The sequence below is a fragment of the Aphis gossypii genome, chromosome 2, assembly GCF_020184175.1.
Source record: "Aphis gossypii isolate Hap1 chromosome 2, ASM2018417v2, whole genome shotgun sequence".
Taxonomy (NCBI): Eukaryota; Metazoa; Arthropoda; class Insecta; order Hemiptera; family Aphididae; genus Aphis; species Aphis gossypii.
The window spans coordinates 70,612,327-70,627,561 of NC_065531.1; the positions used below are offsets into that span (position 1 = coordinate 70,612,327).

Genomic DNA, 15,235 nt, shown 5'->3' on the forward strand with positions numbered 1-15,235 from the left:
ATATCCGTTTGTGTAATGTAAAATATAATTTTGACGTGAAAAGGGGGGAAATTAAGTATTTAATCTTACTGTAGTGTATTAATGTAATAATTGTAATACATAGCAAACAAATAAGTTTATTTTGTACATATCTCAGTGTCAGAGATCTTTTTTATTCAATTCCGATATGCCATCAAAAATGAAGAGTAAAATTATTTTCGGTAGTTGTCTAAAGGATTATCGAAAAAATAAATCGGAAAAAGGACTCGAATTTATAAGTTATATTATAATAACAACATATTTAGAATATTAAAAACATAGTCGCTAAAAGTATCGTTTTATTCGTAAAAAATTACATTTTTACCTACAAAGAGATTCCAGACATAAATGCAATTATTGTGGACGAATTCTCTAGGAAATAATGGAATTATTGTGGTGTTAGGTATTTTTATTTTATTCTGTGATTTATTAAAACTATATATAGGTTAGATAGGTACAATTGTACACGTAGATGTAGCATAATAATAATATACGAAATAGCAGATTTTTTTTTTTTTTAAATCGCACCGGTGTTAGTAATTTAGTACGGTATATCGAACCCGCGACGCAAATATAAAATATAATATACTCCGGAGGGTAGGAAAAAAAAGAATTTCGCCGTCATCAGTTATATAGCAATAGTAGGGTTGTATACAACGCTATACATAGCTGCGATATTGTGACGACGGCAATGGCGTATTGTTCTTCTACACGTATTATAATCGCACTTAAACACACACACACACACACACACGTCGTAGGAATTTAACGTTTAGAAAGCAATCTCTGTTCACAGACGCCACCGTCGCCGCCTCTTCTTTTATTCATATTATATATCCGTCACCGGTACGCGGCGGCAGTCCTTTCGTAGAAGGTTCATCCGCGATCTCCTTCCGCGTTCTCGGGCGCGGAGCAGTGTGCGCTTCTCTCGCGCAGTTTAGTGTATAGTATGTGGCGTTTCGTACACTGCGCTAATGCTGAAGTGAGGTGGGCTGACAAAGGATATACATACAAAAACGTATTACAAAAAAAACTTCTGTTGAATGGTGATGTCGGTGGCGGTACCCGAGTCGGCGGCGGGGCGAGACGGTCCGGGTACTGGTGAGGGGAGGGTTGCTCGGGATAGCTTTCTCGCTGATGAAATCGCATTCCGCGGAACCAAAGACCCGTGACCGACCGACGTCTCGACCGCCGCCTTTATCGTTTTGCGCGCGCCGTGAAAACAAAACGGAATTGTGCGGCGAGACGTCAACGCCTTTAAAAAAATTTTCTCGCATTTTTTTTTTTTTTTTGGTTTTTCGACCGGGAAATTTTCTACTTTCCTACTTCTTCCCGTATCCCGAAACGACCAAGGATACACGAATACTCATGGTGGAAAATAAAATCCTTGACAAACAACAGAAGCGTCATGAACGACTACCCCACTATACCTTTAAGACGCGAGTAAAAAGGGAAATAAAGCTGAACAAATATTATTTAATGTATAAAAAATATTGATGTACCTACTATTTATAGGATCGGAACATAAATCAGCTGTTGTATTTATTGCACAACATAAACATTTATTTCAACCAATTCTATAATATATCCCATAATTGTTGATCTGATTAATGTTGTTGTAACTGTGATGTAATAATACTTACACACATCAGCGTGTAATTATTAATTTTTTATATTCAATATTTTTATGATACGAATTTTATTTATGTAATATGTAATAAGCAACAATACACGATGTAAATTGGAAATTGATGTGAAAGGTTTTTGCTGACATTTAAATTTTTAGTAATATCGTATTTATACTATTTTCAGACTAATCGTTATAACTTATAATATTGTTTTAATGATTTAAAGCGTATAAATATATTAATTTACTTATAATATAGAATTCCTACATTTAAAAAATATTACCATATACCTTAAAAAACATAATAATTTGAACCCTATAAACAATGGTGTCTGCGTTAGATATGCGGGGTAGTAATTTTACCTTAGACTGGACTACAAAAATTGTCTCTTTGTATTAGTCAATTTATTTTAAATTATTAAAGATCAAGATTATTTATAGTATAATGCTATAGACGTTAACACATTTTTGATATAGATCGACTATTTTATTTTTAGGACCGAATAAAATATAAGATAAACTATGAGAAAAGCTAAGATACATTTTCAAAATAATTTGATTTATCGTTGTTTCAAATAAAATATAACAATAATAAATCCAAAAATACTTTCCAACACCCGATAACTGTACAAGTTTTTTAAAAAATAATATATATAATATTTTAGTGTCTTCCCACGTCATTCAAAGTCCAACCCCAATTTGATGAATCCCAATTCGTCGGCTCATTACATTAATACATCAATTTAGTAAGTAAATTATATAATAGTAAATATACATTTGTATGTAAAAATGTTAAAAAAAAAATTATATAAAAATTAACTAAATTCGCCAATCTATACTCCATAATATGGATTTTATGTGTGGACTGGATAAACATTTAAACATTGAACTTATATTGAAAACATACCATAATATTATCTCTGTCGTATCCGTTTTCGAATAAAATTATTGTCACCTGTCAGTGAATCGGGAAAATTGAAACTACTCGTATATTAATAAAACCAGTATAGTTTGTAGGTGAACTGAAACGTTGGAAAACTATATTATACTGTCGGTGAAAAAGGAATATTTTAAAAATATTTTAGAACTGGTAAACTTATCGGAAAATTGCGTTGTCGGCGAATTGAGATTCGGCAAAGTGGGTGTGAATCATTTCCACGTATATGCAATATTTCTTGTAAAATATTGATTCATATTACATGACATAATATTTTAATATATTATTAAATACACCTTTATAATACATACGTTACGGTTTGATAATATTCATTTTTTAGTGTTCAACGTGTTCATAATATTTTTAATCATCCGTTTTATAAACTAATCCAAAATTTAAAAAAGTGTGGATCTAAGATGCGATCGATTTAATGTTAGAATAGATACTAATTGTTTGAGTGATTAATAATAATTATGTTACATTATAAAAAGTGATGTTCACCTTATATTATATTATGTACTAAAACTCATATTGTTATTTTATACATACTTATTAAATAACATAAAATCATGGTATTATAGTATCATTCTATAATGTGCATACTAGAATATCTAGTAAACAAAATAATTGAATGATGTGTAATATTTATGTTTGGCACATCAAAACAAATACCTATAATAGGTTATACATTTTTATATTGATTATATTATATTATTTTATAATATTTTTATACAATTTTGTCAATTTTACACTATAAAATAGTGTTTGTTTGTCTTTTAGTTATAACTTATAAGATTTATGTAGAAAAAGTTTTTATACTTAATTGTATATCAACCATATTTTTAGACAAGATTATATTATATTTATATTAGTTGTGATTGTAGGACCATTTTTTTTAGTTATAACATTGATAATTTTATGATTAAAAAATAAAAGGATATGTATTAATTGTAGAAAAAAAAATCAATGAACGTGTACGATTACTTAAGGATTATGGTTGGCGGGTAATAAATTATATATGTACAAAATCTATATTATTACAATATTTAGTTGGAAAAACTTAAGGTACACGAAACATTTATTAAGCTGTCATCACAAAAGTTGATTTTTATCAAGAAGTTCACCATTTTCAAAATATAGGTATTATATTATTGTATAATTTGATTACTTTGAGATTACGTTAGATATAGTTAAATTTTGTGTTTTTATCTAAACGTACTTCCATTTATGTGATTTTAGCTCATACGAGTAATATGTTTTAGATTCTGAATGAAGTGATGAATGTATTGATTTTATGATGATGTGTGTTTTTTGTTTGTGTTTGTGTCTGTGAACAGTATAACTAGTCAAAATAATTTTTCAATTTAAAATGTTGGGGGTGGTCTCCGATGGTAAAGTGAATATCCTTGATGCATTATAGAGGTAAAAAGTAAACATTTTCCAACAGTTTTCAAAAAAATCGAGAAAAACAAAAAAAAGAGACGGAAAAACGGGAATTTTTACGCAAACCAGTTTTCGACCAAATCGATTTTTTTATATGGTTGTAACTCAAAAACTAATCACTGTAAATACTTAGTAGCTAAGAGTTGAAAATTTAATACAAGATTTTCCATAAGTTTAGCTTACAATAATTATAAAGAACTTAAATTTTGGTGTATTCAGGCCATTAAAACATAAACCACCTTTTTCACCAACCACTGAAAATAATATCCTAAGCTGACCAGTGACAAATCGTCTTCGTTCAAAATCGTTTTTCGTATACAATGATACCTATCATTGGATTCAAATTTAACATTCTTATAATATATATACCTAATAGTGATCCACAAGGCACCTGTACAGCAGAGCGGTACCCACTTATCCGTTTTTTTTTTTAATTTATGAACAATACTTACTTTTATAATAAAATCGTACAATATTAATATTATATAGGTAGTATACGTTATAATAAATAAAATTATAATTTAATAAATGGTAAAACAATAAACACGCAAGTGGACGTGTACGAGTTGTATTTCATGCGTTCTAAGACGAAGTGTTCGGTTATCTATCGGAGTGAGATAACAACCTGGGACCAAACCACTGAATGCCGAATGCCCCTATAGGGGCTGTGACTAGTATGGAGATAACAGAGATGGTCAACAATCGACTAGCACTTTCCATATCTTCGTCTGTCCCCATCATTCTCGCCATTTCCAACGCTACCGGAGCAAGAGCGGCCTGCATAAAAAAAATATTATGTTATATTATATACGCGGAGCATACACGTAAATAATTAATAGCAAATTTATTTGTGATAAACTTACATAAACCGTATGAAAGATTCTAATCGAAACAGGATTACGAATACGAATATAATATATTGTATAATACTATAAATGTGATACTTGCCTGTACAGTTGCTTTGGGAAGCCACGCGATATTAATGAATATTACTTCTTTAAAGTTGAGTCCTGCTCCCCAAACTGCACACGACGTTACAATCAAACGCACCTAAAATATAATCTAGTAAATAGTTTATTTTAAAATATTTTTTAAGTATCTGTTTTATCCGTCATATAATTAATAATTAATTAAAATAATAATATTTTTTGTAAACAAATACATTCCTATGTATGTATTATATTATCACACTAAAATGTTAGCTGATAACTATATATTTGACTGCACGAGAATACAACTTACTATCAATCCACAAACGAGTACTAACAGTCCAGCGATGACTATGTCGCCACCCTTGAGAAGTTCGAATTTGACTTCAGTGCCTATAGACGCAAATAGAATCGGTTGGAGTCCGAACCAAATACATTCGAACACCGCTTCAACTGGGTTAGATTTGTTGTGGGCTCCATCTTGTACGTCGTCGTGTGACAATACTATGGTCGATCTGTTACAGTTCTGCTTTTCTTCTCTCCACTTCCAACCGGTGCCCGCAACGAACGACGATATGATACAAGCTAGAGGACCAGCTCCCGGATATCCGTACCACTGACTGCCGGTCACGGCCAGAAAACCACCGGAGCCTAACAGAAATGCTCTCTTCGCTGTTACCGATTTTTCCGCCTGAATGAAACGTTGAAAACTTTAGACATTATCGTTGCATCTTATCGACATCACACCGCTCTCGTTTCATCGACCTACTTGTTTTTCACGATTCTGGTCGTTATTTTGTAGTGAACCTTTTCGGGTGGTGTAAGATACGTTTGCCCACGGTGCGGGTGGCACAAAAATTAAAAGGAATCCCCACACAAGTCCTAATGCAGTCCCAATGCAGACGTCTTCAGGCCCTTGAACGATCTTACTGGTTAAGTCACCTGTTTACAAATAGCGTTGATCTATACATAGCATATATTGTTGTACTTACATCATTTTAATTAATAACTGTAATTTAAATATTTTTACTTAAAATGTGAAACAAATACTAAAAAATAGTCATACTATGTATAATTTATTCTTATTGCGTTGTTATCAAAGTAAATTTGTGGAAGTAAAATCAGTTGCGTCGTACAGTGTAATATTAAGTAATATTATAACATTAAATATTTTAATATATAACATCGACGTACCAGTTGAAAAGACGATGCCCGACAAAACCCCAAAAGCGCTGATTGACACGATGTCGTCTAAACTCGATGCAGCTATCACCAACGTGTTGACTCCGTTTTTTTCCCCATAACCCATATGCTTCAATCGTAACAGATTCGGCACTAATACAGCCGGACTGACGGCTGACAAGACGAACCTTACAAATCAAATATACATACGATTTTACATACTATTATATCTAAAATGATTTATTAAAAGTTATTTATTGGATTTTTTAGAACATGATAATAATAATAATATTATAATAGGTAGGTTTCATTTAAAATTGAAGTATTAAACGTTAGAAAATATTTGGCCACAAAATTAAATTGAATGATATCATTGATTCATAAATCATAACCATTTTACAATTGATAAATAATATATATGTTACAATCAATTGTCCAAATGATTCAAAATGTTATATAATAACTATTGCTGTTTGTGTTTTTTTTTTTTTTTTATTAATTTAGTATTTTGATGTAAATTTAATTTCCGATTTATTTAGGTGTGCTAAAATCATAGCGACAATTTAAATGAATTCAACGACATACAATATAATTAAAATACGATCCACTCATTCGGTATGACGCGTTGGTTAATAACGAAAATATTGTTTTAATTAATGCGACCAAATGATAAAATCATGATCATAATAATTTAACGAAGTATTGCGCTTACAAATGTTATACATGCGGTACAACGCGTAGGCACGTTGTCTTGCGTCCTTTACGATTGACTTGTTTAAACAGCATTAGAAAAATACTTAAAAAATCTCACGACGAATAAATAATGTAATACGGTCGCGTGTCATTAACACACTAAAATCGTTTAACCGCGTAATCGTTTTTTATTTCTCTCAGACGTTGAGACGTAGCTGAAAATATTGCCGAAATTGGACAATTAATGTCGATTTCATACCTATGTGGGTACTTCATTTCAAACGAATTACACGTTAAAGATTTATCGATACCGTCATATACATATAGTATCAATCGTGATAATATCGTTATAATAATGTACATCTGTTCGTTTCGTAAAAGACGAACCCACTTCGGTTGCGTTTACACAATAATAATAATAATTGTCAAGTCGAAAAAGCACCAGAAGTTTTTTCCGGTGTTATTCTTATCTCTGATTTTCGTGCAAATGCTGACAGATGGTGGCCGTTCTCGGAGCGGCCGCGGTATAAGTTCAAATCGACTTTATCGGTTACATCGATATAGTCGTTGTTTTTTTCATTCGTAACCTAAAGGCGATCTCACAACGGCAACATCCGTTCCTAGGTTAGGTCCGTACTCGCTGCAGGCGTACGCCTTTATTTTATCATCATCATATACAAATAATAATTCACCGTACGACGATTTATCATTTAATAATTTATCGCTAGTTAATTCGTCGCAGTATATCATAATATAACAATTAACTGAAACAATATTTGTCTATGGACATGTTATAATATTATATAAATTATATAATATTATCAAATCGTTATTGTTACACACTCACCCGAGCATCAGACCCCATTCCCAGGAGAAATTGGGCAAAATGTAATGAGCCGCTACGGCCGCCGCCGCCGCTTCGGCCACGCACGGCAACAGCGCCAGTCTGGTCACGGCACCGCTGAGCCGGCGTAACTGGGCCGCGTTCATTTCCAAGCCGCCTTTGATCAAGATCACCGACAGCGCAGCCTCTCTGCGAACAACATAATATTATCACGTCAATGACGACGACGATCAATCGATAATGCACAGCGAAAATATTTTTATCGTATTGTACATAGGTCTTGCGATGTCCTCGGATTTAATTTTATGGACGCGTGACAAAATATAACAGTATTATACAGTGGCCGATGTTTTTTGGACCACGAATTTTAGTTTGAAAATCACGAGTTTCGAATTATTATTATTGAAAAAAAAAAAGGTTTGGTTTCGATTTGGTACGAAAGATTGCGTAAATATTATTATTGTAATATTAACGTTCGATATATTCAATAGATTTACACCGTTTATTCTAGTTGACAAGTTCGATTTTTAGAAATTAATCAATTCAGAAATCATACACTATAAAAATGTGTTTTGGTCTTTTTTTTTGACTTTTGTCTAAAATTAAAATATCCTTGTGCCGTTCAAAAAAAAAAAAAATGTAACTAGCTATAATATGTCTTGTATAGGTTTACCACTCCTGCTGCGATGTAGTGTCTTTGCAAAGGCACGGTGGGATGAAAATCCAAAAGTTTTGCAAGTGTTAAACCGTGTCAAGTATCTACTCCCCTTATTGACAGTAAAGGTATACTTAACATTTTAATAATTATATGCGTAGAACTGAAAATAGTATTATTTTTATTTGTCAATTCAGATTGTAAAGTTAAGAAATAAGAAGTACAATTTATTTTTTAAAGATTCACGCATAAAACTTTTCTACTCTCGGACCCCTTCCCTTGCCCATTCATAAAAAAATACATCGAATAATATTATACTTATCAGGGTTGGTAAATATAGACGACTGAATTTATTCAAACTCTCGATATCCAAGTTAGGTATCTGAAAAGAGTTTAATAACTCAATATAAAATACTGTAAGTCAAATTCATAATAATACACTTAGAATTTATAATATACAATAATAATTGTTATACTACACTAACTGTTATTAGCTATATTTCCTAGTACCGATATTAATTTTATATTTTATTATGCGTATAAATATTTTTACTCTACGCTTTGATCGAAAATTGTGCACGATTATATTTAAAAAAAGTAAAATCATCAATACCATAATATACCTTTAATGTACATTTTCATATTATAAGTACTACTTAAAACGATTCAAAAAAAATGATATTAATATAGATAACATTGATTCTTTTAAATAACAATTTCTGACTAAGTATAAATAATTTAAAAAAAAAGTAATGCTTACATAATTCGCGATGTTAAAGTACAAATTATTAAAAAAATGAAATTTTTATTTTTTTTTTGTTTTTTTATTTCATGAAATCTTTTCACCTGGAATTTCTATACAAAACTAATATACTCATCTCAAATTAAAATATTTTTATATAATTAACCATATAAGTTCGAAGTTTAATTTTTATACATAAAAATCTTCAGAAAAAACACAATATAAAATAAATTTGCACGTTTTCATTCAAAAATTTAAAAATCTAAAAATGGTTGATGTATTGACTTCGAGTGATGTAAAAAATATATTATTTGAAACAATTAATATTCATTACAAAAAATTACATAATATACCTACGTCTTACTTAACATATTATTGTGCCTTTTTATTTTTTTTACAAACAGCAGCGTTGACTGTTTAGGTACTCAAGCTGCCCTGACTTTTAACACAGTTATTTTGCTGGTTTTAGCCAAGTATAAAACTAAAGTCAAAAGTTATAACAACTGTTTTATTTCTTATTATCAACAGTAACCCTATAGGAACGAATAAATATTCGTTCTTCGTGAAACAACAATTCCTGAAGTGAGCCTGTTTTCAAAATGTAAAATTCAAAAATAAAACTTTGAGGTATACACATTTTCAAGTTAAGGATTACCTATGTACTAAAATTTTAAAACCACGGATGGTATGTAAGTACTCGGCGAACCGTTGTTCACTTACACATACGCAATTGTTGATTAATAGTTAATTAAATTAATTTGCTCTTATTAATAACAGATAATATTCGTGGCCAAGACAAAAAATGGAACCAAATACTGAACACTACGGAGTGACTACGTAGATTTATAATAAAATAAATAAAATGTCGTCGGCCTGATAAACATGATCTACATTATGGTAAACTTTATATTAATTGATTTTCAAGAGGTATAGAGATGAAAAACGATCTCTCCATGTATCTTTATTGTTTTAACACAAATATTAATGTTAGTACGATAAAAACTATCATTATTTAATTATTGTGATTTGTAATCGATAAAAGAACGGAGTTGTTTCACTATTATCTGTCATAAAGTTTGTGGTCGGCATTACAGTTTTTACACTTAATAATGTATACGAATAATCGAGTTTTCGGAATAATTATTATAATAGCAGTATTATGTGCAGATCGGGCAGACCGCACGCTCTATAATAACATCGTTGGCTCTCTCGAGCATACCAAAGTAGGCGTGTGCTAAATTTAGATTTAATAGAAAAAAAAAAATGAAAAAATTTAAACCCAACACGATTTGAATAGGTATTATAATATTGTATAATAATATCGTTACCGCATGATCGCCACCAGGTGGACGCACCAGGGGGCGGTGACGGTGTACAGGCCGAAGTTTTGCAGAGCGATGCCGGCCAGCATCATGCCCAACAGGGGCGGAAGGCCGCCCGCCGCGTCCACGGCGTGGCCCGCGGCCAGCCCGGCCACGTACAGCATGAACATGGACGCCACGCTGCCGCCGGGCACGGCCATCAGCGACGGCGTCACGTTGACGCGGAGCAGACACCAGGCCACGGCCACGGACAGCAGGACGGCGATCGCGTCCGCCGCGGTGGCCGGCCACCGGTGGTCGGACCGGGCCAAGAGCGACGACGACCGCATCGATGGCCGGCCGTCCGCGGCGTACGCGCTGTTCGTGGCGGCGTTGTACCGTTTCAGCGGCTGCAGACCGGCCAGCGGCGGTTGTGCGGCCGTACCGCCGTTGTTCTCGTCTCCTCTCATTTCTCGCGATCCTTCTAACAAGAGGAATATTAATACTATTGATATTATGTATTAGCACCGAGAAGACGTCACGACCGCATCGTGTATCGTTCCCGACTCGCGGACACATATAGCAAATTTTACGTTTACAGCGAGTAATATTATAGTCTATATTTTGTTCTGTCGTTTTTAGGATCTAAATCATCGTGAAATCGATAGTAAAATTATTATCTATAGCAGGAAAATCCGAAGCTTTTATTAATGTTTTAATGTCGAAGCGAGTTTTAAATAATAATCATGGTAAATTTCTAGTAAACTTTAAAATCGTTAGACGAAGACTGCACGAGTGCGGGTGTGGCGTCCTCTTGACATTATTATATATTTGAAGTAACTATACAATTATAACGATGAGATCAGTTACGTCCTCGTTTTTGTTCTTCGAAAATAAATAATAAATAAAAACTAGTTAACAGATTAAGACGCACGAGACAAATATTATGCACTCGTATTTTGGTTACTCGCGAGTTTACGTCACCAGAAGCGTACTATACAGCTGAGCTCGCGACGTTTACAAAACGCGACACGGATAATATTGTAATGTGCTTCGCGAGAACGGTGGAAAAATGACATGAGGCAACAGTCAAAACGATTTAGAATGCAATGATAACAAACGCGTGGCGGGAGCGCGTGTCGAGATATTGACTGTGGGAGATGCCAGCAAATACGCGATGCGTGAGTATCGCGATGTTATAATATACTGTTAAGGCTGGGCAACTTAACCGATTTATTTGTTTATTTAACTTATCGAGGCAAATATTATATGTGTTTAGTTTGACGAGTAGTTTAGGTGTCGAGATTGCCATTTTCTATACTGAATTTCAGCTATATTTATATAAGGTCGTATTTTAATCGTTACACTACGTTAATTAATTGATCCCATTTGAAATCCAGAAAAAGTGCATGGACCACTTCGACAGTCTTAAACTTAGTATAAATGAGATTAATCAACAATAGGTAATACATTTCTATAAAACAAAATATATCATGAGATTTTGGGGTTTATACTCGGTATATTACCTATTAATAAATATATTTATATTCTTATGTATTAGTATCTTTAATACCTATAAATGTATGTGTGTATATTTCTTAATTTGTCCTCCATAGAATCAAAAACTACTATATAATTTTTAAGAATAGTTATAGCAATAGATTTCTTGAGATTTGGGGTGAGTTTGTAATTTCATTTTTCAACTCATATAAGTTGCATGGGTTAGCTCACGTAGGAATTTTTTTTCTGCTTAACACAGTGTATACAAACAACATGACAACTGTATACATAATGTAAACAAACATAATGTATACAGTTGTCATTGGTTATAGATATGAAAATAGTTATTATGGTTGGATATAGTTGTCTGTATTGTATCATATTTTATAATTTAGGCAAATAAAACTATATTATATTACTATATAAATTTAAAGTTAAGTAACAGATTTTTCATATATAATCCAAGCAAATAGAGTATAAATGAGGCCTATAGAATAAAATATACTCTTCCAGTTTTGAAGATTCAAGGTAAGTTAAGATAGCAGATTGAACCAGTTATTTTAGTATGATTTACCCGCTATTAATAATATTAAAATCATAATTGCACGTTCGTTTATATCTGCTTGCAATTGTTTCACGTAAGAAATTTAGTTCTTTATTACTATGCACCACGAATGGATTTCTCATATCGATTTCATTTATCCCCAAGCAACATTGGGTAGTACTGAGAGTAAAATATAAAATATTTGTAATTCATGAGATTATATTTTGATATAAATAGTATGCTTCTCACACGTTTTTTTCCCATTGATAGGTAATTATTTTAATTCTCTGTAATTTATATTCGATTTTTTCTTCACGATGAAATATGAAAAGGAATAAATAAAAATACATCTGAATATAGATGTACAAAAAATCAAATAAAGCTATCTACGTAAGTATATTGCTGCGATGAGAAATGAAAAGTAAGTATGGAACATAAATTGTCAATACCGATTATAAACTATTATTGAATTTTATAAATATATACAACATACAAAATACAATGAATGGATACTGAGTACGGTTAGGTAATAGTATTTCGTGTAAAAGTGCTTTGGTTGGTATTAGCTCTTCAAAAATATTGTTAGTATCCGAGTCGCTGACTTAAAATCTGATCAGCTAGGTATGAATAAATACTTATTATAGAAAATGTCTTATGATAAAGCTGGCTGAACCATAATATAGAAGAAATAATAATATCTGATATTTAAAACCAATACGTTTAATTTAAGAAAGATAAAATATTTTAAAATAGAAAAAAATCAAACAGGTGACATTATAATAAATTAAATATCAATAAATTTTTCATCATATATATTTTAGTATAATATAAGACAAAATAAGCACTTATATTAGTCATTCAATAACCGTATCATAATATGAAAGTATTTTGGTTACTTTATATAAGTGTATAACTAAAACGTAACATGTAACGTTTATCGGTAAATAAATATTTATAATTCGATTGTTAATTTGTAACGAAGGTATTTACTATTTTATGTGTGTCATAAAAACGTGATTAATATAAATCAATAACTTTATCTATGTCATATATTGTAAATTAGTTTCCATTATTCATGTATTGGTACATAACATAATTATAGTAAACTAGTAATATTTATAGTTTGAAGGTGTATAATGAGAGTTCGAATGATATCATAGAATTAATATACTTGAAACAATCAAAAGCATTTATACCACTGATTCCCAAACTGGGGGGCGCGCCCCCCTTGGGGGACGTGTACACATTGTTGGGGAGGCGCAAGCAATTATTACAAAATACAGTTTTTATTTAATGATTATTATTATTAATATTTCATACTAATTTATTCCTATAATATTTCACCTTAATTGATTGTTACATTTTATTATTTACTATTATATATATTTCATAATTATTATCATCAATAAAGAAGTTGTCATTTCGAATATTTTATAGTTTATTTGTAAAGTACACCAAAAAAGGTGATCAATTTTTTCAATCTATAGGAGGGGCGCGAGATTTTTGAAAATCTACAAAGGGGGGCGTAGAATAGAAGAGTTTGGGAACCACTTTGGTGTAAATTTTATACCAAATGTTTAATATGACTGTCTATAAAATATGAGTAAGTACCTCTCCCTTAACCATAAAAACGTTTATAAATTTAATATTACCTACATACACTCTTGTTTCGAAATTTTTTTATTGACTTTTATAAAAAAAAAATTAAAAAATCATTTAAATGTCTATAAATAGCTCAAACAGATTTATCATTCTAACTGTTCTCTTTTTACTTACCATAGTTGTAAATTTATAAATAATAAAGCGTTGAAAAAATGTCATAAAATACTTAAATACTATTTAATGATAAAATTAAATTAGAAAAAAAAAATAGATTTTATATACTCTTCAAGAAAAAAATTATTCCAACAATACCTACTTGTAAAAAAACTACCATATGTTGATTTTTGTGAATCGTATTCATTAAAACAAATGTGCTCCTCGTTGTTTGACATAATTTAATAGTGCAAAGAGCGAAAACTTTTAGTTTTAAGTATTAATTATACATTTATACGTTACAATATCTACGTGATTCAAATACGGTTTTCGCAAATTAATATTATATATATAAAAAAAAAAAATAACAATAATAAATTACGGTACTGGAGTTTTTATATTTATTTGCACGATTATCATATCACTATTGTGTTGAACATAATAAATCACTAAGAAAAAAACGATGGCTGATAGTGTTGAAAATCAGTTTTATGTTACACAAGCATAAATGTTGTTTTTTATTATCGTGTTATAAACATCACAAGACTCCCACCGTTCTTGCAATTAAGAGTATTGTACCTACATATCTAATTAATATGAGACTTTTAAACCATAGTAACGAATTTGACCAAAGGCCGTTAAAAGTACGATTAGGATATCAACGAAAACAATGTCGCGGGAGAGGGATATGATCGGAGATAAGAGAAAAAAAAATCAAAAAATATAACAATAATTTTACCAATAATTACATTTTACGCTTTTTGCTTAAAGCATATTATTTTATTAAGCATATATTGCATGTATACACCATAATTACACTGATAAAGTGTATAAAACCTTTTTTTTTTATTTCTTTATTGCAAACACGGTCGATTAGTCAGCTTATCTTATCCAATATTAAATGATAATATACCTGTATTATATATTTTATGGTACTTACAAATTATATAGATAGGCACACAACGCAATGAAGCAGCAATTGAGTAAAAAAAAAATAATAAAACTATTCTTTTCAACAATTTTGTATTTACAAGTTCCTAACGATATTAAGTTAAGATTTCCTAC

At 31.0% G+C, this 15,235-nt stretch overlaps 1 protein-coding gene across 5 annotated transcripts; it reads right to left on the bottom strand.

Moving 5' to 3' along the window:
• Nucleotides 1-4,504: 4,504 nt before the first annotated feature.
• LOC114123109 (sodium/hydrogen exchanger 9B1-like) lies at nt 4,505-14,585 on the bottom strand. Of its 5 annotated transcripts, none has more exons than XM_050200514.1 (8): nt 14,334-14,576; nt 10,399-10,852; nt 7,677-7,862; nt 6,149-6,324; nt 5,724-5,896; nt 5,268-5,645; nt 4,974-5,075; nt 4,505-4,802 (listed from the first exon to the last, which is right to left on the bottom strand). In XM_050200514.1, exons 1-8 carry the CDS (start codon nt 14,407-14,409, stop codon nt 4,626-4,628), a joined length of 1,722 nt encoding a protein of 573 aa, XP_050056471.1. In that variant the 5' UTR covers nt 14,410-14,576; the 3' UTR covers nt 4,505-4,625. The 5 variants fall into 5 exon arrangements, with proteins under 5 accessions (XP_050056471.1, XP_050056470.1, XP_050056472.1 ...); XM_050200513.1 differs by having other exon boundaries at nt 10,399-10,855; XM_050200515.1 differs by having other exon boundaries at nt 14,330-14,366.
• Nucleotides 14,586-15,235: the final 650 nt, after the last annotated feature.

Coding starts and splice junctions, on each gene's coding strand:
- LOC114123109 (XM_050200513.1), bottom strand. CDS start 14,409: ATGTCAAACAACGAGGAGCACATTTGTTTTAATGAATACGATTCACAA. Junction 5,897..6,148: donor GGGCATCGTCTTTTCAACTG/GTACGTCGATGT, acceptor ATTTGTAAACAG/GTGACTTAACCAGTAAGATC. Junction 5,646..5,723: donor ACCAGAATCGTGAAAAACAA/GTAGGTCGATGA, acceptor CGTTTCATTCAG/GCGGAAAAATCGGTAACAGC.